General features: G+C 43.7%; 1 protein-coding gene across 1 annotated transcript in view; it reads right to left on the bottom strand.

The window, feature by feature from the left end:
- raver2 (ribonucleoprotein, PTB-binding 2) overlaps window positions 1–23,344 on the bottom strand; it is a 162,381-nt gene extending 139,037 nt beyond the window's left edge. Inside the window, exon 1 of the mRNA XM_069942360.1 lies at window positions 22,996–23,344. Coding sequence (XP_069798461.1) covers window positions 22,996–23,202 — 207 coding nt within the window. The 5' untranslated portion in view covers window positions 23,203–23,344. The remainder of the gene's footprint in view (window positions 1–22,995) is intronic.
- Window positions 23,345–24,800: the final 1,456 nt, after the last annotated feature.

The raw sequence follows: 24,800 nt of genomic DNA, 5'->3' as shown, positions 1-24,800 counted from the left end.
CAATTGGGTTATACTCCATATAAATCAAAAGAATTAAACTCAAATTATTCTGATAAATGTTTTTGATGTAATAAGGAAGTAACGACCTTTGTACATTCAGTTTGACCCTGTGTTAAAGTGGAAAAATTTTGGAAAGATTTGAGTATATTATTAAGACAAATTATGAAAATAAAAATAGAAAAGGATCAGAGAATATTTTTACTTGGTAATATATGAATAAGATCTGAAATTGAAGTTGGATAAATATCAATAAAAATTTCTTAATATAGCAATAGCGGTAGCAAAAATAGTGTAGTAGTGACGTGGAAAACAGAAAATTTTATAATGATGAACAGAAAACTGTATTTTGAAATACAAAACTGCATACTATTAGAAAAAATTACTTGTAATTTAAGGAATCAGATGGGGAAATTTTTATAAGATTTGAGAAACTTGTATGGAATTTGTTAATTAAAAACCCATCCACATCACCCTCTCCTCTCAATCAATAATCAGGAGATACAATAGTTATATCAAGAGAATATGATTAATATATAGTCTAGGTGTTTTATTTTCTTTTCCTCCTTGGGGAGAGGGGGAGGGGGTTTTGGGGGTAAAATATACAAAATGTTTTGTCTCATCTTGTATTGAATAATACTGTATTATCTATATATAATTGAATAATTGTTTGGTGTTGATTTAGGTGATAAATAAAATTATCCAAAAAAATTGGAAATCAACTATATTATCATCTGACTTTACAAGTAGAAACCGATGAAACAACATTTTCTGGTCCTTGCGCAGAAACATGCAAACTTACAAGCAAAACAAATGCTATATATAATGAGTGCCCTTAATAAGGTTAGGAACAGACACTTTTCCCCCCCATTATTTGCCCCTGTGCTCCAGTTTTAAATTTGTAATCAAACAATTCACATGTAATTAAAGTGCACATTCAAGATTTTATTCAAGGTTATTTGTACATTTTCGTTTGACCATGAAGAAATTACAGCACTTTTTATATAGTCCCCTCAATTGGATTTAAATCAGGTGACTGATTTGACCATACAAGAATTTCCCAGTTTTTAAGCTTTGAAAAAACTCCTTTGTTGCTTCAGCAGTATGTTTGGGATCACTGTCTTGCTGTAGAATGAAACAGCGTCCAATAAGTTTGGAGGCATTTGCCTGAATTTGAACAGATGCTTTTATACAACTCAGAATTCATTTTGCAACTGCCATCAACCAAGCCATAACACCCCCACCACCATGTTTCACAGATCAGATGGTATGTTTTGCATCTTGGACAGTTCCTTTATACCTCCACACTTTGGTCTTGCAATCACTTTGATACCAGTAAATCTTATACTTATCTCTCCACAAGACCATTTTTCCAGAATTCTGCAGGCTTTTTAAAATACTGTACTTATCTGGCCATCCTTTTTCTGTGGCTAGTTAATAGTTTGAATCTTGCAGTGTAGCTTCTGCATTTCTGTTCATAAAGTCTTCTGCAGACAGTAGTTATTGCTGAAGAGTGTTTCTAATCTGTCTGATAGGTGTTTGGGGATTTTCCTTCATTCTGATGAGAATTTTTCTGTCAACAGTGATTACTGAGCACACCAGTATGCTTTTTCTATTTAACGATGTTCCAAACAATTGATTTTGGTCATCTTGTTTGGGTTATGTCTCTGTTTTATTCTTGTTTTTCAGCCTCATTATGGCTTATTTAACTTTTACTGACACAACTCTGGTCTTCATGTTGAAAAATGGCAACCACAAACTCCAAAGGCGATCAAAAGTTTAGAAGCAAGCCTAGCTTCTTATACCTGCACTAATGAAGCAACTAAACATCTGTGAAGCCAAATGTCCCAAACATTATGGTGCCCTGAAATTGGGGAACTATGTATAATAAACCAAAATGTATATAAACAACAATAGAACAATGAAGTACAATTCAGGCCCTTCAACTCTCGATGCTGTGCCGACCCATATATTCCTTAAAAAAATATTAAACCCTCTCTACCCTGAAATCCTCTTTTTTTTCATCCACATGTCTGTCAAAAAGTCTCTTAAATGCTCCAAATATTTTAGCCAGCACCTTGGCTAGGCATTCCAGGTACCCATTCTCCCCTAAACCTTCCTCCCTTCACTTTGTACATATGTCCTCTGGTGTTTGCTGTTCCTGCCCTGGGAAAAAAGTGCTGGCTATCCACCCTATCTATGCCTCTCATAATCTTACAGACCTCTATTAAAGCTTCTCTCATCCTTTTACACTCCAAAGAGTTGTCCCAGTTTTGCTAACCATGCCTCAAAAGACTTATTTTCCAATGCAGGAAATATCCTGGTAAATCTCTTCTGCACCCTCTCATAGCCTCCACATTCTTCTTGTAATGAGATGACCAGAATGAACACAATATTATGTGTGGTCTCACCAGAGATTTGTAGAGTTGCAAAATGACCTCTTGACTCTCACCTATTAATGAAGCCCAACATTCCATAGGCCTTCTTAACTGTCCTATCAACCTGCGCATCGATCTTGAGGGATGTATGGATTTGGACCCCAAGGTCCCTCTGTTCATCCTTTCTTCTTCTTCTTTGGCTTGGCTTCATGGACGAAGATTTATGGAGGGGTATGTCCACGTCTGCTGCAGGCTCGTTGGTGACTGACAAGTCCGTTGCGGGACAGGCAGGCACGGTTGCAGCAGTTGCAAGGGAAAATTGGTTGGTTGGGGTTGGGTTTTTCCTCCTTTGTCTTTTGTCAGTGAGGTGGGCTCTGCGGTCTTCTTCAAAGGAGGTTGCTGCCCGCCGAACTGTGAGGCGCCAAGATGCACGGTTGGAGGCGATATCAGCCCACTGGCGGTGGTCAATGTGGCAGGCATCAAGAGATTTCTTTAACCAGTCCTTGTACCTCTTCTTTGATGCACCTCTGTCTTGGTGGCCAGTGGAGAGCTCGCCATAGAACACGATCTTGGGAAGGCGATGGTCCTCCATTCTGGAGACGTGACCTACCCAGCGCAGTTGGATCTTCAGCAGCATGGATTCGATGCTTGCGGACTCTGCCAGCTCAAGTACTTCGATGTTGGTGATGAAGTCACTCCAATGAATGTTGAGGATGGAGCGGAGACAGCACTGATGGAAGCGTTCTAGGAGCCGTAGGTGATGCCGGTAGAGGACCCATGATTCGGAGCCGAACAGGAGCGTGGGTATGACAACGGCTCTGTACACACTGATCTTTGTGTGTTTCTTCAGGTGGTTGTTTTTCCAGACTCTTTTGTGTAGTCTTCCAAAGGCACTATTTGCCTTGGCGAGTCTGTTGTCTATCTCATTGTCGATCCTTGCATCAGATGAAATGGTGCAGCCGAGGTAGGTAAACTGGTTGACCGTTTTGAGTTCTGTGTGCCCGATGGAGATATGGGGGGGTCTGGTAGTCATGGTGGAGAGCTGGCTGATGGAGGACCTCAGTTTTCTTCAGGCTGACTTCCAGGCCAAACATTTTGGCAGTTTCCGCAAAACAGGACGTCATCCACTCTCTTAAGTAACTGACCTCCCTAGTAACCCTGTACTCAGCCTTCTGGTATGTCCTTCCAAAATGCTTCACCTCACACTTAACTGGATTGAACTCCATCTGCCACATTTCCACCCAAGTTTGCATCAAGTCTATATCCCTTTGTAACCTATGACAACCTTGAGCACCACCCACAACTCCTCCAACTTTTGTATCATCTGCAAATATACTGATCCGCCTCTTCATCTAGGTCACTTATAAAGATCACAAAGAGCAGGGATCTCAGCATAGATCCTTTCAGAAGTCCATTAGTCACTGACCTCCAAGCAAAATACTTTCCTTCCACTACTACTCTCTGCTTTCTACAGGTAAGCCATTTTTTTTTAATCCACACAGCCAAAGTTCCATGAATCCCATGCCTCATGACTTTCTGAACAAGTCTCTCATGGGTGTTCTTGTTAAATGCCTTACTAAAATCTATACAGATCACATCTGCCAACCTACCCTCATCAATTTCCTTTGTTACCTCCTCAAAGAAAACTCAATTAGGCTCACTTAGCAATCCTAATATTTTTAAGAAGATCCAACAATTCCTCTATCTCAACACTGCCCAGCACACAAGGTTGTTCTAATCCAGGTCCGTTTCTCTTGTGAACCATGAACCAAAGTATTCATTTAGGACTTATAACAGGCCCAAAGGACTCAAAAGCACCAACAGAAATTCACCAAGACAATGGCTACTTAAACAAAACTGATTTTATTTTCTTAATACATAATAATAAGATCAATCCTTATTACTATTAACTTAACCTAAATTAACCCCTTCTAATTCTAAGTGCATGTGTATGCAATGTTTGTGTGATCAGGAAAGTTCTTTTTCCCTGTCCAATCATTAACTTCTCCAAGTTCACTGGTATCAGGCAGTCTTCCATACTGTGCACAGAATTGAACAGATATTACATTCACCAAGCTCTGATGCTTTAACTCAGTGGTTCTCAACCTTTTTCTTTCTACTCACATACCACTTCAAGTAATCCCTATGCCACTGGTGCTCTGTGATTAGTAAAGGACTGCTTAAGGTGGTATGTGAGTGGGAAGGGAAAGATGAGAATCGCTGCTCTAGACCCAATTGTTACTGAAATATTTTGCTTAGGAAAAATTGTCATTGGCCCATTTTAGCCAATTTCCTTTGAAGTTATGAAATCTTGCACATAAGGAGTTAATTAGGTACAATTAAAACAGTGGTTTTCAAACTTTTTCTTTCCACCCACATTACCACCTTAAGCAATCCCTTACTAATCACAGAGCACCTATGGCATAGGGAATATTTGAAGTGGTATGTGAGTGCAAACAAAAAGGTTGAGAACTACTGATTTAACTTAAGTTGTTACCACTCATGAAGGTTTTGTTGGTTTCAAATAGATATCTGTTGTTTGTTGGACACCCAAATTGATCTCCTTCAATCAGCAACTAAAGTGTCTTACCAAAGAAGCTTGCCCCTTCTTGGGTTTTTCAAAAAGATAACCTCTTCTTCCAGGTTACCACAAGGAGTTCTTCTTTTCCCCCATTTCAAGACAAACACAATAACCAGCCACAACCTCTGCAATTGACTACAAAGATTTAGAATAGACTGAACTCAGAAATCAAAACCGGACTTGAAATGGGATCTTGCAGCAGGTCTGCCAACTTCCAGCCTTCCCCACAAACGGCTGCAGAATACTCTCCCAAACAATGGACATTTTCTCTGTTTGGACAACAAACTTCAACCAGAATAGCAGCAAAATATTTCTCATTTCTTCAGCCTGGACACTGTTCAAACATGCTGGTGAAACTTACGAGCACTTCCCATTGTCTCTGTAAAACCAACTATAGGCACAAAATCTACCCTTGCAAAACTCTTGCATGGCAAATGAGATGTTTGTTTGTGAATGTGACCCAATAATAAACTGCACAATCTTACCCTTTTGACATCTACTTTATCATGATTTTATTAACTTATTCTGCAACCACCTCTGGAACCTCCTCCTCCACCAGGCACATGTTGCCTTCTTTATCATTCCCATCTTCATTCTCCACATTTTTCTGTTCTTCACATACACATAGAATGCCTTTGGGTTCTCTTTAATCCTAAATGCCAGGGCTTGCTTATGTCCCCTTTGTGCTCTCCCAAGTCCTTTCTTAAGATCCTTCCTAACTAACATATACTTCTCACAAGCTCTTCTTGTTTCCTGCTTTCTATATCTAATCTATGCTTCTATTTTTCTTGACTAATTGCCTCACTTGTTTCATCAATCACGGTTCCCTTTTCTTCCAATCTTTTCCTTGTTCCAATGGGACAAACCTATCCTGAACCCAGCACAAGAGGTCCCTAAATTTCCTCCACATTAGTTCTGTACTACCACCTTTGAACATCTGTTTCCAATTTATTCTCCCTAGTTCCTGTCTCATCCCATCATAATTAGCCCTTCTCCAATTAAACACTTTCCCATTTTGTCTGTTTTTATCCTTGTCTATAACTATGCTAAAACTCAGGGAGCTGTGGTTACTCTTACCAAAATGCTCTACCACCAAGGGGTCAACCTATAACCAGGTTCATTACCCAGGATTAGATCCAGTGTGGCCTCTTCTCTCATCAGCTGGTCCATATACTGTGTCAGGAATCCTTCTTGAACATACCTGACCAATTCATTCCCATCTATCCCTCTTGCAGTCAAGAAATGTCAGTCAATATTAGCAAAATTGAAGTCTCCCATAATAACAACCTTGTATTTATTGCACCATTCCAAATTCTGCCTGCTTGTCTGCTCCTTGGTGTCCCAAGGGCTATCTGGGAGGCCTATAGACTTCCTATTTCTAATTTCCCCCCATACCATTTCAGTAGACACTCCCTCAGCAGTGTCCTCCCTTTCTGTAGCCACGACACTATCCCTGACCATTAACGCTACTACCTCCCTCCCCATACCTCCCATCCTATTCCTTTTAAAACACCTAAATCCTGGTACTTGCATCAATCAATCTTGCCCTTCCTCTAGCCAAGTCTCCTTAATGACTGCAACCTTGAGTAAAATCTGGAATGTGCACTTTAATCATATGTGAATTGCTTGATTACAAATTGAAAATTGTGGAGCATAGCGGAAAATAAAGAAAAAGTTTCTTTGTCCCAAACATTATGGAGGGCACTGTACATATATAGATTTAAATAAATATTGTTAAATAAATACTGCAGTCTCAGAGGGTTATAAGAAGTTAATCAGATGTTCAGCAGTATCACTTCTGATGGGAAGCAGTTCCTCAGCCTGGTGGTTCTGGCTCTGACACCCTGTATCTCTTTCCCAATGGGAGTAGCTGGGAGATGTTGCATGCAAGGTAATAGGGGTCCTCAACAATTTTGAGTCCTTTTCAGACAACAGTCTTGGTAATATTACATTTTTTTTTGGGGGGGAGGGAGATCCTATGGATTGACCTCCGATCCACTGTTCTACAGCAAATGTACCTCAATTATGCAGCCAGCCAATACGCTCTTGATAGAGCTACTGTAGAAAGTTGATAGGATGGCTGCCTCAGTATTCTAAGGAAGGCAGTTGCTGTTATGCCTTCCTGACAAGTCAAGAGATGTTATGTATCCCAGATAGGTCAATTCTTAAATGAACTCCGAGGAACTTGGTGTTCTCCACCACCAAGCCAGTAACATTAAGTGAAGAGTGGTTGTCCCTGATCCAACTGAAATCCACAATCATCTCATTTGTCTTGACTACATTGAGACTCAGGTTGTTATTCTCACACCATTTCACAAGATTTTCCACCTCTTCTCTGTAGTGCAATTTATTCATTGTTACTGATGAGACCAACTACTGCCATATTATATGCAAACTTGATGACTCTGCTGGAGCTCGATCTGTCACTGCAATCGTGGATTCAGTAACATGAACAGCAGCAGACTGAGTGCACAGCCCAGTTCCTGGCATGACGGTGCTTAATGTTTAGCTGCTGATCCGGACAGACTGTGGTCTTTCCATTAGAAAGTCCAGAAATGTTACAAAGAAGGGGTGTCCAGTGATAACAAGGACAGCTTATCCACCAGCCTCTGGGAAATGATTGTATTAAACACCAAGCTGAAGTCGATGCACAGCAGCCTACTGTATGAGGCGTCATTCTCTAGGTAGGTCAGGACGGAGTGGAAGGCATTGTCAATGGAATGTTTCTGTCTGTAGGTGAATTGAAATAGGTTTAGTGTCCATGGGAGGTGCGCTTTGATGCGTTCCATTCCCAGACGTGAAATAATAATGAATAAGACCCTTAGAAATGCTGAGAATACTGGAATTTTTTTTAAAAAGCTTGTTGAAATTCAGTGCCTAGAGAGGTGAAAGGTTAGTAGTACTGGGTTTAGGGCAGTAATTTTCAACCTTTTTCTTTCCACTCATATACCACTTTAGTAATCTCTGAAATTAGTAGGGGATTGCTTAAGGTGGTATGTGAGTGGGAAGGGAAGGTTGAGAATCACTGTTCTAGACCCAATTGTTACTAAAATATTTTGCTTGAGAAAAATTGTCATTAGCCCATTTCCTTTGGAGTTCCACTCACACACCACCTTAACCAATCCCTTACTAATCACAGAGCACCTTTGGCATAAGGAATACTTAAAGTGATATGTGAGTGGAAAGAAAAAGGTTGACAACCACTGGTTTAGGGCCTTTCAGACTGGTACTAACTGGAGTGAACAACCTTGCTGTGCCCAAGGAGGGAGTCAAAGCAGAGTGTGTAGGAATACAAGAAGAGATGTGGCGTCCTGAGGTTTTTGTTGAGTCTGAATTATGTAGACTGTCCGTTTGTTTTAACAACATTTTTCAACCTTGATTTGTAATCATGGAGACTGTAGGCTTAGGGGATGAGGTGGGGTTTGCTGCTTGTCCTACATGTAATGCTTTACTTGGAGTATGCTATAATTTTAGATCACACAAGTTTGTGACTGATGTAACCTTTTTCTAACTTGCTTGAATGTATAAATACTTGATCCATCCCTTTGTTGGGCAGAGATCCTAGGAGACTGCTTCAAGCGTAATAGCAGAAGAAAGGGCTCTCAGGAACCTGCTACCTAATAAAGTGTTAATCCATAGATTTTGGTGTGCTGTGCCTGTTTGCATCGGAAGCGACGAAAACCAGAACCACAGACTTTCACAGCATTTCATAATGGTGGAGGTCAGTGTCACTGGGCAGCAGTCATTGAAGGCCGTTACTGTTGCCCTCTTTAAATGAGGGTGGGGATCTTTAAACGCACAGAGATGATGGACTGCTGCAGTGACATGATGAAGATGCCCTAATGACTCAGTTCTTCAGTACCCCAACAGTCTGGGTTCTGGTCCAGCTGCCTTGTGTGGGCTCATTTTGGATAGGGTTATCCTCACCTCAGTCGCAGCTATGTAGGGGGCACGTTCATCAGAGGGACATGGAGCTTTCTTTGGCATCAACCTGTTCTTCTTGTCCTACCCTGCATAGATGTTCAGTCTGCCTGGAAGGGAGGCATCATTGTCTTTGACTCAAGGTTCTCCTGTGGTCTGTTCCAGTTTTGATCCCTTGCCACATGCACATGGTTATCATGTGATTTGTTCTAGTTTTGATCCTTTGCCACATGCACCTCATGTTGTAGTGTTGCACAGCTGTCAATGAATATTCTGTGCATTTCCATGCTTTGCCTTCTGGATTGCATGGGAGAGTTCACCTTAGTGTCTTCTCGTCTCCTGCCCTGAAGCATCACAAGCTTTGAAAAGTGCCCAGACCTCTGCATTAGCCCTCGTAATGAAGCATTTTTAAAAATATTTATTTTATTTACATTTTTTTTTTAAAGCCAAGCATGCAATCAACAAGAAAAAAAATATTTCAAATACAGAAAAGAATTAGTGATCTTATGATACATGATGATTATTGGTGGTGAAGCATTTGATCTCAGTGACATCTGATATAGCCAGTCACTGAGCTCGTGTATTCCTTCATGTTAATGTGACCATCGTAGGTGGCCACCTCCCTAAGACAGCTCTAGTCTGTGGACTCAAAACAGACCTGTAGTGCTGCTCTGCGCCCCCCCCCACCCCCCAACCAAATGTTTGGATCTCCCTGTAAATTGGCTTCGTTCGTTTTGCCAGCCATCTATGTGGTGGGACTAATAGGTCTGATTATATGATTCAAGTATCCAAGGTTGAGGTGAGGGGCAGCCTGTATGCTCCAGGGACACTGGTGAACACCAAATCCAGGGTGTTCTCTCCTCTGGTGGCCAAGTTGACTTGCTGTTGAAACGATGGTTGAACTGATTTAATGATGGCATGGATGAAGTCGCCGGTTACAATCATGGCACGTCCGGGTGCGATGCTTTGCTTCACTTTCTTTAGCAAAAGGCGAAACGTTAACTGCAGTAATCAGCATGGCCGCAAATTCCTTGGGCAGGTAGAAGGGTCTGCATTTCACCACCAGGTACTCTATCTCTGCTGAACAGAAGCTCTTTACAAGAGACGTTTGTGTACCTGTTCTCATTGATGTAAATGCATAGACCCCCTTCCTTGAGCTGAAAGACGTAAGACCATCTAGCTGGATTGCCGAGTCTGTAATAGAGACTTGGAGCCATGTTTCTGTAACAACCAGAGCACAGCAGCCTTGCAGTTCTGTCTGGATCACATGCAGTCTCAGGTAAACAATTTTCTTCTCCAGTGACCTCACATTTCCAAGTAAGATTGTCGGGAGCACAGGTCTGAAGGAGTTAATTCTTAGTTTAACTCCAACACTGGCCAGCACAGCACTTCCAAGGGCCTCCTTTGTGTCTCCAGTGATCTGCTCCACAGTTTACTGAAGACTGGCTCTCTTACTTCAGCAAGTTAAAACCTGGAGCTAGAGGTATACAACATTTCACATGTTAAATTTCAACGAGGTGGCAATGAAGACTATTTATTAATTAATTTACTTTTCTAAATGTTTAATGTTTTAGTGTGTCATCTTATATACAAGGATATTCAAAAATAAATAAGTTCTCCCAAATAAGACATTACCAAATTAGCATAGAGCTATAGTATAGCAAGAATGTATTACAAATGCAAACATAATGGGTGATTAGGAATTGGATAGCTATTTGGCAATTAGTAGATGTTGATGCCATCCTATTCACTCACCAAGGTAATGAGACTAGTTAAAGTTCAAGTTTATTTATCATCCTAATGCAACAGTACAACCCAATGAAAAAAGTGTAAACATGATACATATACAAAGAACATATATACATGTTTTATATAGATATATTTAAAAAATAATTATAAATAGTAGAATCATGGGGAGTTGTTTTAGCAGTCTCCATCTGGTTCATATTAAATGTTCTGTTCAATTATTTAAACATTCCTTATGTTGAATGTAGCACAAATTGGTCGAAATACATTATATTTACTGGAAAATCTGGCTTCAGTTTTGAAAAAAATTGCATTCAGGACCTCTTATTCAGAGATATTTGGCTCTTGGGTTTAAGTACACACAAGTCCGCATACAAGACAACAGTCATCAGATTTAGCTTCTCTGGATTTTTTTTGGAAAAGACATTCGATTTAAAACAGTTGTGAACATATTAGCATTAATGGTGAAACAAAGGAAACAGTTGGAATGAACATTTTTTTTCAGTTTTTAATCATCAACTAGGTCCTAGACTATTCAGTTATTCTCATTTTAATGATTTCTGTGAACAGGCTGAAACATGCTCAAATTTGCTGTTGAAGTTAGGTAGGAAAGCAAGGTACAAGGAGTTAACAAAATAACGGAATACGTCAAGTAAACAGGCAAGATAGAAGACAGTTTATTACAGAGGAAATTGTGGAATTATTCACTTTAGTAAAAAAAAGTTATTTTTCACTTTTTTTCAAAAAAATTGTTGTTGAACTCTTATCATATCAGAAGATTGGCAAAGACCTAAATGGCACAAGGTACATACATGAAATTCCATTAAGCTGTGGTTCAAGTCATATTAAGTAGAGGTCAGATTTGTGTGACCAAGGGCAATGAAGAATTAAAACTTCTCAGTAATCAGAAGCCAAGTCATACCTACAGATTGAACAAGGGTGTTCAACTCATCCAATCAATATTTGGTATTCCCAGTTTGGAAAGGTTCCATCATAAACAGCAAACATATTTCCTTAATTCAAAGCAATCATGATAGCATTTTGCAGTAATGTTTTGGCTAATGAAAATGAACTAGGGTGATGTGGAGAGAATGGTCACCTGAGGATACAAAACAGAATTTAATGATGGCAATATGCACAATGTGGCAGTAATAGCTGTAAGTGTGGAAGCTTAATAGAAGGAAAGAAATTCAAGGACAGCCAACCCGTTTTTTTGAGAAGCTGGAGTTAGCGCAAAAGTAGAACAAAATAAGGAGGCAATTCTCTCATTGTAAGAAAATACATTCAATTTTTCATGATCTTGCACAAATCGGAGATTAAAAAAAGCAAATTTAGATTTCTTTGCACCATTTACTTCTAGGGTGGAGTTCATGCTTTGCAATTATTTGCATCACTGACAATAATTATTAGCAAACTCCTTCAACAGATGTAAAAGTTGATGTCAGCCAAATGTATTTCCCCACAGGAATGCTGAATGGAAGGTTTGATTGGCTAATGCTCTCCATCAACCAACATACCACACAACTTGTGTTAATATACAATGAATATGCTCCATAACAATAAGCCCCTAGAACTTTAGTACATCCTTTTTTCATTAAAGAAATACAAAATATTGTTGTTTACCCAAAATTAGCATATCATTGGTTTGTTGGGAATGAGCACCCAAATAACAGTGAGCAAAGAATTTTTTGGGTCTTAAAAATGTTAAATTAAATTTTAATTTGTTTAAATTAAATTTAAATTTATTTAAAATATTTAAATTTAAATTTAGACGTATAGCATGGTAATAGACCATTTTGGCCCAAAGTCTGTCCCGTCCAATTTACACCCAATTACGTTATGAACTGTAGGAGGAAACCGGAGACCTCAAGGAAAACCCACACAGACAGGGAGAACGTACCAACTCCTTACAGACAGCGTGGGATATGAACCATGGTCCCGATCACTGGCGATGTAAAGGCGTTACACTATTTTGCTAAATTAGTTTGTTGTTTCTTCAATTTGCAGGTGATCAACAATGCATGAGATATTGGACACACGTCTGCATGGGAATGGGACAGGGAATTGAAATGGGTTGTCAATGGGAGATCCCTGTAATTCCAGAGGACAGAGCTAAGGTGCTGAATGAAGCGATCACCCAGGCTGCATTCAGTCTTTCCGATGTAGAGGAGACTACAACGGGAGCACCGGATGCAGTAAATGACACCTGCAGATTCACAAGTGTTCCTTCACTACCATTTGGGGCCCCACAGGGTTAAATGCCAAGGGGGAAATTGGTGAGAATGGACTAGTGGGCAAGGGAGTCACGGAGGGAAAGGTCCCTGCAGAAGAGGGAGAGGGGAAGATGTGTCTAGTGACAGAAATGGCAGAGGATGATTTGTTGGATGTGGAGGATAGTGGTGTGAGGGTGGAAGGTAATGGAGGATCTACCAGTGGGTGCCAAGTTGATGGTAAGAGAGGAAGTCACTTTTTTGAAAAAAAAAGGTCATTTTGGTTTATCTCTCATGGAAAATCTTCATCCCGATAACAAATGTGGAGATGGAGGAATTGAGATTAGATGTTGAGGTAGCTGTGAGAGTTGGCAGGTTTGTAGAATATGTCTGTCGAGAGTTTGTCTCCCAAGATAGAGACAGAGAGATAGATAATGGGGAAAGTGCTGCTAGAGGTAGACCAAGTGAATTTGAGGTCAGGGTAGAAGTTGGCAACAAAGTCGACAAGGTCATCATGCATAAGGTATAAACAAAGTAGTTGTCCATGAAGTGGAGGAAGAGTTGATGAACTTTGCTTGTGTAAGCTTGTAACATGGATTGCTCCACTTCAACAAAAAGCCAGGCATTGCTTGAGCCCATGTGAGTACCCAAGGCTACCCCCTTGACTTGAAGAAAGTGGGATAAATCACAAGAGAAGTTATTGAGGGTGAGGACAAGTTCTACCAGCAGTAGTGGTGCAGGAGGACTGGTTGAGTGTTGTTGAAGAAACTAAGGGCGTTGAGGCCTTAGTATGGGGGATGGAGGTGTATAGGGGATGGGTATCCATGGTGAAGATGAGGAGGTTGAGTTCAGGGAACTGGAAGTTGTTAAGTGATGGAGGGCATGTGAAGTATGGACTAGATCTCACTTTCCAAAAAGAGTTTCCCAATTTACCAGCTGATTTACACTGTTAGAACTATTAATCAACAGTAGTACAGGTATACCCAACTTTATGAATACTCGCTTTACGCAAATTTGCTTTTAAGAAGAAACTGTGGTCGCTTTTACAAAAGGATTTCTGCTTTTATGATAAAGAAGCCGGGGGGCAGTCAAAACTCACTGTCTTCCGATTCTGGTAAGTGAATCTACACTGTACGTACATTATTTCTACTTTATAGGCTGTGTATTTATCATATAATTCCTGCTTTTACTATATATTAGTGTTATTTTAGGTTTTTTTTAGGACATGAGTTAAGAATTAAGGGGCAGAGGTTTAGAGGTAACATGAGGGGGAACTTCTTTACTCAGAGAGTGGTAGCCGTGTGGAATGAGCTTCCGGGAGAAATAGTGGCGGCGGAGTCAATTGTATTATTTAAGAAAAGGTTGGACAGGTATATGGATGAGAAGAAGATGGAGGGTTATGGGCATTGTACAGGGAGGTGGGACTAGAAAGGGGTGTTTGGTTCTGTGCGGACTAGAAGGGCCTAATGGCCTGTTTCCGTGCTGTAATTGTTATGTTATGTGTTATTTGGTATGATTTAATAGGTTATTGTTTGGGTCTGGGAATGCTCAAAAATTTACCCCATAGAAATTAATAGTAATCATTTCTTTGCTTTATGCCATTTCAGCTTACAAAAGGTTCTGTAAGAACTCTCTTGTGTCATAGTCAATTTTAAAGCAACTTATTTTGATGCCCCAGAAAAGCTGATTCCAGTTTCTTCTTCTGTTAAGTACATACAAATCAAATGTAAATTTTACTGATATTAATACATTGGTTGAACAGTGGTTCTCAACCTTTTTCTTTCCACTCATATACCACTTTACCTATCCCATTGGTGCTGTGATTAGTAAGGAATTGCTTAAGGTAGTATGTGAGTGGGAAGGGAAGAATGAGAATCACTGCTCTAGACCCAATTGTTACTGAAATATTTTGCTTAAGAAAAATTGTCATTGGACCATTTTCTTTCCACCCACATACCACCATAAGCAATCCCTTACTAATCACAGAGCACCTATGGCATAGGGAATGCTTAGTGGTAAGAAAACGATTGAGAACCACTGCATTAGAATTTCCAGTCTCTACCTCAGTCTGATCCATTGGTACCAAAGCATTAATTATCCTCTGAAAATTTATTCTAGATAAAAACACAAGAGACTGTAGGCGCCAAAAAAAAAATGCCAAGAGAATTCAATGTTGAGCAACATTTGGGGAGGAAAAAAGGATGGTTGACATCTCAGGTAGAAACCCTGCATCAGGACATCCCTTTGCCTCCACAGATTATTCATAATATTTCAATTGGAGCATTTAGTCAAGTTTATTGTCATCTGATTGCACAAGTACAACCTGACAAAACAGTGTTCTCCGATCCTCAGTACAAAACACACAGACACTCAACCACACAACACACATACAGACAAACAATACATATGCAGGACAAGTATTCATATACCTGTATATACAAATAAATAGTTTCAGGAATATGAGAATCTTGAAGGATTACTGTGAACAGTTCATTTGGTCAATTACCATTCTCATTGCCCATGGGAAGAAGCTGTTCCTCAGCCAGATGGTGCTGGTTTTGATATTCCTGTATCTCTTCCCTGAAGGGAGTAGCTGAATGGTCTTATCTCCTTCAGAGCAGACAGAGAAATCTTTTTCTCCCCAGAAAGCAAAACCACCAGTCCAGAAAATTATACAATTATTCAAGATATACTACTTATACAGACAAATAATTGAAGACATTTTTGATTGTGACGGAGATTTGGACATGGTCACGTTCAGACTCAACTGCAATGCTACAATGACTCAGTAACTTTGCAGAATTTGCTCTTTAAAGCTCCCAGTCTTGGCCTGGATGTATCACATTTGCCTCAGCTTGCAAATATTCTGCAAAATAGTTTTGAGCATTTGGGATGAAACATTCCACAGCAAGTTAGAAGTGTTTTTTCAAAGCAATGTTTACATTTTCAACAGATAAAACCTAAACCAATTTAATATAGTCACAGTGTTCCTTGCTTTATTCACTTCAATCAATTTTCTCTCTTCCTGAATCCAAACTACATCTTACTTCTCTGAAACTCATTTGGTTTGGTGAAGGATAATGAAAGTACACAATCTTGAAAATCATCCAACTATGGAGGTTATCTGGAGGGGTAATCAAGAAGAAATAAAAGCTTAAATGGCAAATTCTTGGAAGCAAAGCACCTCTCTACAGTCTTCAAAAAGGCCCATCATCAACAAAGCCAGTTTATTGGCTTTCCAGCTGATTGGAAGAGATACTTGCAAATTTTTATAACTTAAGGTTGGTGGAAATGACACAAAGATTGGTGGTGTTGTGGACAGTGAGGTAGATTACCGTAGATTAAAAGGTGATTTAGGAAGGCTGGAGGTGTGGGCTGAGAAATGGCTGATGGAATTTAATACAGATAAATGTGAGGTACTGCATTTTGGAAAGGCAAATTTAAATAGGTCATATACATTGAATGGTAGACAATTGACGAGTGCAGAGCAACAAAGGGATTTAGGAGTTATGGTAAATAGTACCCTCAAGGCTGATACTCAGGTAGATGGTGTGGTGAAGAAGGCATTTGGAATGTTGGCCTTCATAAATCGGAGTTTTGAATTCAAGAGTAGGGAGGTTATGATGAAATTGTACAAGGCATTGGTGAGGCCAAATTTGGAGTACTGTGTACAGTTTTGGTCACCAAATTATAGGAAAGATATAAACAAAATAGAGAGAGTGCAGAGAAGGTTCATGAGAATGTTGACAGGATTGCAGGGTCTGAGTTACAGGGAAAGGTTGTGCAGACTGGGGCTTTTTTCTCTAGAGCGTAGAAGATTGAGAGGGGACTTGATAGAGGTGTTTAAGATTTTAAAAGGGACAGACAGAGTAAATGTGGATAGGCTTTTTCAATTAAGAAAGGGGGAGATTCAAACTAGAGGACATGGTTTAAGATTGAAGGGGGAAAATTATAAGGGTAACATGAGGGGAAATTTCTTTACGCAGAGGGTGGTGGGGATGTGGAATGAGCTTCCGGCAGACGTGGTCGAGGCGGGATCATTGGTTACATTTAAGGAAAGACTGGATCGTTACATGGATAGGAGGGGACTAGAGGGGTATGGACCGGGTGCTGGTCAGTGGGACTAGGAGGGTGGGGATTTGCTACGGTATGGACTAGTAGGGCCGAACTGGCCTGTTCTGTGCTGTAAGTGGTTACCTGACAAGAAGTTACCTGACTGATTGGATTTTTATTACCATAAACACAAGGCACATCTCACATTTTTGACCCAAGACTGAGCTTATTCGGGGGGGGGGGGTTATGGCATTGTCGCCTTTATTAGGGGAATGAAGGGGGAGAAGATACAGGTACCATCAGCAAGGGGGCGGGCTAGCCATACACATACAAATAGTATTAACAGTGGTTCCACCACACTCACTCCCCCTTTTAAAAGAAGTCCAGATGGAAGATGGAGACTCCATTGATGATCCTGAAGGGGACCCTCAAAGTGGTAGAGGTGGCCATCCACCTTGAATGCAGTATATTGGCAGTCCTCCAGGCTTATAGGGATGCCAACTTTAAGTCAATGGTGGAAAATACCCAATATTGGGAGATTTTGTTTACCATGTCAATTATGTAGGGGAGGGGGTACGTTCAGTTGTGTAAACCCATCAAAATAACCTGCCTGTATTCGACAACCATTTGGTGTTTTTTTTTTTACTGTATTCAACAACCATTTGGTGTTTTTACCCCTCTCTTAACCACCACTACCTCAGCTCTCCAAAGGCTGGTACTGGGTTAGATGATCCCCTCGGTCAGGAGCCGTCTCACCTCTGATTTAATAAAGGCCATGTCCCCAGTGCTGTATCGCCTACTCTTGGTGGTGATGGGCTTATAGTCAGGGATGAGGTTGGTGAACAGAAGTGGGGGGGGGAAATCCGGAGGATGGAGAGCCCACAAGTCGCAAGTGGTGAGCGGATCGCGGGTTGGACACATTCGCGGGGGGCGGGGGGGGAAGAGGGCAGGCGGTTTAAAAACTGTTGGTTGCAGACTGTGGGGGGGGGGGGGGAATGGGGCCCATCATATTCCAAGGTGATGCTCTAAGGTGGCTGAAATTCCAACTCCAATAGTATGGCCACGTAGAGTATCACAAGGAGTTTTAAATTTTTGTACTCTGCGTCACGCACAGTGGATCTCTGCCAAGTGGGACTTACAGACCATGGAGTCTCTAATTCACTGGTCTCACCGTGAGGGAGTAACGCTGCACTGTGTCATGCTCCCAGTATCGAACAAGCAGCTCATCTTGCGCCCATTTACTTCTATGTCCATCGCTAACCTGATGAGCTGATGAGGGAGGCTTTGGTTGAGCATGGCTGAAGCCAGAGTAGCGTCACTGTCTGATTTGCTGTACTGGCTCATGGTCTGAGAAGATGGTGGCCCCCATGGAGTGCGCGTGGTGCTGTTGTTGTTCGTCAGAAGTGGTGGCAGCAGCCCCACTGCCCGCATATGGTGCTGCTTGGTTTAGAAGGTTGTTTGGATTTGCATACCTTTGTGTAGCGTCCCTTCTTCCCACAGCCGGAACAGACCACATCCTTCACCAGGCAGCACTTCCTGGGATGCTTCTGCTGGCTGCAGAAGTAACACTTCCAGTGCTTGCCAGTGGTCGTAGTCAGGTTGGGACGTGGGGCGGCCTGCGATCCCGTGTCCCAAGATGGTGGCACCCATGTTCCCCACACATAAGCTGCGTTAAAGGTTGAGAAAGAGTCCACATTGCAAAAGGCTACTTCCAGAGTTTCAGCTAGTTTGATGGCTTTCTGCAGCTTCATCTCACCCTGTTCTAGCAGTCATTGGCAAATGTAATCCAATCTGGTGTCTGCTACACAGGCATCTTGGATCAGCTCCTCAGTGTACTCTTCTGCTGATATGGCCAGCCGCAGGCCCGTCCGAGGTCTTACAGGACCCAAAAGTAATCATCGATCAACTTCCCGAATTGCTGCTTACACGTGGCTAGGATGTGCCTGGTGTAGACTTCAATCACCTGGGCCAGATATTGGCCTTTCGGAACGTCCATTGCTTCAGTGTGTGTCTCGCAGACTCTGACCATCGGGTAAATGCGGTGCCTTACCTATGAGAACAGTAAGTGCAGCTTCTCTGCATCAGATTGGACGATCACACAAGAGGCCTGCAGAAACACATTAAAACAGCGTAGCCAGAGTTCGAATTTGTCGGATGCTTCTGGTGATAGCAGGTTGATTTCCAGCCTCTCTGGTCTCAGCATCTTGTCTATTCCAAAAAATTTATGGTAATAAAATTGATGCGCTCTCAATAACTCCAAAAACTAGAAGTTACCTGACTGATGGGCTTTTATTACCATAAACAGAAAGCATGTCTCATGTTGCTCACCCAAGACCCAAGCTTGTTCTGGGGAGGGGTTATGGCACTGCCACCTTTATTAGGGGAATCAAGGGGGAGAAGCTACAGGTTCAATCAGCAAGGGATGGGCCAGCCATACACATACAAACAGTATTAACAGTGGTTCCACCATATAAGGGTTCCCAGTTTGAAAACGGACAAACCTAAATAGCTTCATCAGAGACACTGACCACTCAAGCATTGAAGACATCTAATTTAGGCAAAGACAGTGAACAAGATCCCCATCACCCTGGGAGCAATCTCTTCTCACTGCTATCTTCAGCTATTAAGCTCTCGAACCTCTCTCCACATGCAACCCTAATCCTAAACTACACATGTAAAAGTCAACCTTGGCCACCCGCAGTTCGGAGATCCCAGTGCCTCGTACATGAACTCACACCTCAGCCTCACCTTCCCACGCATCAGAGCTCTCCTCAACATTCCAACATGGACTCTCATCTCAGCCCTGGCCACCCACCCATCGGCACTCCTGACACTACAACGTGGACTCTCACCTCAGCCCTGGCTGCCCACCCATCTGAGCTACCTATGCCTTGAATGTGGACTCTCACCTCAGCCACCAGCAGGCCACTTCCGATGCCTCAAACATTGATTTGCACCTCAGCCCTGGCTGCCCACCCATCAGAGCTCCAAAGATGGACTCTCACCTCAGCCCCAGCTGCCCGCCCATCAGAGCTCCCAATACCTCAGAATCAAATAAGTTAGCACAATTTCCATTAAATCTAGAATGATTTGTATTTGTTTTTATGCCAAGTCAATAAAGAATTTCCAGTATCCTGTAACACTCCAAAAGTTTCATCATGACTAACGTATTGCTAGTTATATAAGAATCCTTAATAAATTCTGTAACATCTTTATGAATCAGATCTAACTTATTTATTAACCCATGGGAGAATCTGAACTTTACACTTCCACTTCAAAATTAACCCAACGTACTAGAATTTTAAAAAAACCTAAAATCTTGACTGTTTTTCCTTTTATCAGTTACTGCCAGCATCACCTACGGCTCCTAGAACGCTTCCACCAGCGTTGTCTCCGCTCCATCCTCAACATCCATTGGAGCACTTTCATCCCTAACGTCGAAGTACTCGAGATGGCACAGGTCGACAGCATCGAGTCCACGCTACTGAAGATCCAGCTGCGCTGGGTGGGTCACGTCTCCAGAATGGAGGACCATCGCCTTCCCAAGATCGTGTTATATGGCGAGCTCTCCACTGGCCACCGTGACAGAGGTGCACCAAAGAAAAGGTACAAGGACTGCCTAAAGAAATCTCTTGGTGCCTGCCACATTGACCACCGGCAGTGGGCTGATATCGCCTCAAACCGTGCATCTTGAAGCCTCACAGTTTGGCGGGCAGCAACCTCCTTTGAAGAAGACCGCAGAGCCCACCTCACTGACAAAAGGCAAAGGAGGAAAAACCCAACACCCAACCCCAACCAACCAATTTTCCCTTGCAGCCGCTGCAACCGTGTCTGCCTGTCCCGCATCGGACTTGTCAGCCACAAACGAGTCTGCAGCTGACGTGGACTTTTACCCCCTCCATAAATCTTCGTCCGCGAAGCCAAGCCAAAGAAAAAAAATAGACATCCAACATTTTTTGCATTTTCTTTCAGATTTCCATTATTTGCATTTTTTTGTATTAAACTACAACTACCTTCCATCAAAACATCTCAGGGATTTGGGGGCAAGGTCACTATTATGCAATAAAATAAAATCTCTTGCCATCTCGATTCAAGCTGAGGGATATCAAAGCTGCTGTCCTATTTAAGGTCTGGCTAGACTTGGAAAAGGTTACCACAAGAAGTTCAATTCAAATAGTAAAGCAATGCAATATGATTTAACTGTATTTATAAAATAGCAGATCTGACTTCATCTCACAACATTTCATGCAAGTCCACCGCATGGAATATTCAGCAAGAATATCTGGTTCAGGTAACATTTCTACTCTTAGAGTCTGGCTTTGTAACTAGCTAATGGGAATTGTGGAGGCATCAGTAGCAAACAGTTTTCAGGAGGCTTAGCGCCGCATTACATTTCATCTATAGGCATTTTCAGATGGCCAATTGCCGTGCTTGTAAAGCCGCATATTTTGGCAATATGCGGCTGCTGGGAGGCCACGTGAATGTGCAGGAGGCGCCTGCAAGGCGAACTTTGTAACCCTCCTCCAAGAGGGATAATCGCCGCAGCACAGTTGCCTCCCCAGCCATCTGAATGCAGACACCTAAAAGCAGCTGCATTCAAGATGACAGTCAGCTGGCGAGCGCCTGACAGCTCTTCTCCCAGCTGCACCTTCCCCTGGCACAGGACATTGGGGCAGGGACAGCTGCCTGGGATGTCAGCGAGGGGACTGCAGGTCTGGAAGGGCTGGCAAGGGAGTAAGGGAGTGGGGTGGTCTCTGGGGAAGTATGGGTGAGTACGGAGCTGGGAACCCAGGGATACTGCATCCGTGTCCTTGCTTTCCTCTGCCAAGGCTCAAGCACGCCGACACTAATCTTGTTACTGGCGCTCGAGTCGGGTACTGGCATTGTTTCAGCCAGCTCCCTTCTCCCCCGCCGGCTGCTCCAGCCCCTGTACTCCCCCGCCGGCCGCCCCAGCCCCCGTACTCCCCCGCCGGCCGCCCCAGCCCCCGTACTCCCCCGCCGGCCGCCCCAGCCCCCGTACTCCCCCGCCGGCCGCCCCAGCCCCCGTACTCCCCCGCCGGCCGCTCCAGCCCCCGTACTCCCCCGCCGGCCGCTCCAGCCCCCGTACTCCCCCGCCGGCCGCTCCAGCCACCGTATTCCCCCGCCGGTCGCTCCAGCTCCCATACTTCCTCACCGGACGCTCCAGCCTCCTTCTCCCCCGCCGGTGGAATGTCCCTGCGCTTATAGCCTGCACTGGCTGTCCCAGCTGACAGACAGCCATCCTAACTTGACAGCCCAAGTGACAGGAGCCAGAGTGCGCTCAGATGCGCAATCCCCGGTGCAGCTGTCCCTTCAGGTGACCAGCGCTGCACTTTTAGCGCTGCCACCTAAATGACAATTCAAAGGGCCGCTTCCTCCTCAGGTGCATTCTTAGCGGAGAATCCACCTGAAAAAGCCTTTACGTATCCAATTCATCCAGACAACAGCAGTCCAAATATAGTATAGTTCTGGACAACCTTAAACACTCCCTTTAATTTGACGATTAAAATTTAAAAAACGATTGTATCTACTTTTCTAACATTAGTTTTACTTGATTCTTTGCTTTCATCTCATCTTATTGCAGATCCTAGGCATCACTGCTCATGGCATTAACATTTTCAGTTCAAAAGTTATCATTGACATGGAGAGGGAGAGAAAGGGGGGAAGGGATAGAGGGGGGAGGGGGCGGGGGCAGGGGGGGCGGGGGGAGAAAGGGGGGGGAGGAGGGGGAGGAGGGGGAGGAGGGGGGAGGGAGGGGGAGAGGGAGGGGGAGAGGGAGGGGGAGGGGGAGGGGGAGGGGGAGGGGGAGAGGAGGGGAGGAGGGGGGAGGGAGGGGGAGGAGGGAGGGGGAGGGGGAGGGGGGAGGGAGGGGGGGAAGGGATAGAGGGGGAGGGGGGTGAAAGGGGGGGGAGAAGGGGGGGGAGGAGGGGGAGGGGGAGGGAGAGGAGGGGAGGAGGGGGAGAGGGAGGGGGAGAGGGAGGGGGAGGAGGGGGGAGGAGGGGGGAGGAGGGGGGGGAGGGGGGGGAGGGGGGGGAGGGGGGGAAGTGAGGGGGTTAGCCTCCGCGCTGCCCTCCTTCCCTGGGAACGGTACCTGGCTGCCGCTGTCTGAGCGCAAGTTCTTTACCAAAATTTTCCTCCTGTTGCTTAATTCTTTGCGAGTTCTCTGCAGCCGGCGCTCAATTTCCTGAGGTGCTAGGGCTGGCAGCTCCCCCGTCATTCCCGCCGCTGGCTTCCATTGCGGCCGCACAGAAGCGCCGCCGGGCATCGCCGCCGCCTTCGGATGACAGTGCGCCGCCATTTTGGTGGGATAGCCGTTGTCAATTGGAACGATCGCGAGCGTCGGGCCGGTTAACAAAGGGCTCAGAGACCGCCACCTCGAGGGCAGAGCGCCGCCTGCTGCTCTGGTACGTTGAGAGTTGGGGAGCGCCGCCTACTATTGAGTGCAAGGGCAGAACTCCGCCCGACGCTCGAACGGACCTGCAAGGCCGGAGCGCCGCCTGCTGTGGGAATCTGGTCCTGCAAGGCCAGAGTGTCGCCCGCACTGGAAAGAATAGCAGGATCAGCAATTTATTGCCCATGAGAAGGTCATGGTGAGCTACCGTTTTGAACCAGGGTGCATAACATCATAAGACATGTAAGCAGAAATTGGCTATTCAGCCCATCAGGTTTCCCCGCCATTCAATCATGACAATACACGCAGGAGGAGACATTCGGCCCTTCATGGCCATTCTCTGTGATCATGAACTGATCCATTTTCCCACCCATTTAATGTTGTAGGGTTGGGAGTACCTTAGCAGGATACCAAGAACGGATAAGCAGGAGACATTCAGGCTACTCAACCAACTCTACAACTTAAGTTCATTACTGATCGCTGTCTCCTCATATGGTGGGAAGGAATATTAGCTTCCTGGTCTTGGATATTGTCAAGTTTCTTATTTAGTGATGAAACTTCATGCATGTTGGCCAGTGGCATTTATTCTAATACACTCTTAACATGTACTGTTCATCTTGCCCCATCTTGAGCCAAGTCAACTTCTTCACGATACCTATTGGACGGGCCCATCTCAGTGGGAATCCCCCCTCCCCCAAGATGGTGGCAACGTGACTGCAGCTCCCTAGATTCCAAGTCCACATGACCTTAAGCATGTAGCTGTGCATAATGTCTGAGGCACTGGAACCTGCAGACAAGCACCAGAGTGTTTGAGGGATCTACTGCAGCCTGAAAAATTTACTGGTGGTGACTCTAGGCTGAGGCACGTCCATTGCAGAGTTCCTGACGGCTAACGTGAGCACCTGGAATGTTGGCATGAGGCTTGGAGGACTGTGGTGTGGCCTGGTGTGAAGGCCGGGGTGGCCCGGCCTGGGGCCGGGACGACTGATGTATAACTGTGGCGACTGAGGAGGAGCCCAGGGTTTGTCGCTGCGCAAAGTTGGCAGACGTGCTCGAGGGGATGCCTCGCTGAGTTTACGGAGCTGAATTGTGGACTGTTTATGGGGCTGGGACTTCTCCACGTTGGTGGGGCGCTCCTGAGAGGCTGTGTTGCCGAGGCTGCCTCTGAGACACCGAGGTGCCTGAGTACCAGAGAACGTAAACTGAGAGACTCCCTACCGAGGGCTGCTGCAGTTTTATGGTGTTAGTGTTGGTTTCTAGTCAAAGTAATGGTGGCACAGATTTTTGAACTGTTTATGTATAATAAATTTAGTTTAGCTTGTGATTTAAGTAATTTTATGTAATGTTTTGAGTCTAAAGTCTATACTGTGTTTAGTCTAAAGTGTCTTGTGTTTTACTCCAATGATACATCGGGGTCTCCAAGAGTGTTATCTCATTTTTTTACTGCTGCTCATTATAATTGCGGCAGAAATGATGATAAGCTTCGAATTTGTATTAATTCCCTT

This window comes from Narcine bancroftii, chromosome 5 (assembly GCF_036971445.1).
Source record: "Narcine bancroftii isolate sNarBan1 chromosome 5, sNarBan1.hap1, whole genome shotgun sequence".
In the NCBI taxonomy this organism is placed as follows: Eukaryota; Metazoa; Chordata; class Chondrichthyes; order Torpediniformes; family Narcinidae; genus Narcine; species Narcine bancroftii.
This window is presented reverse-complemented; position numbering and strand designations above follow the sequence as displayed.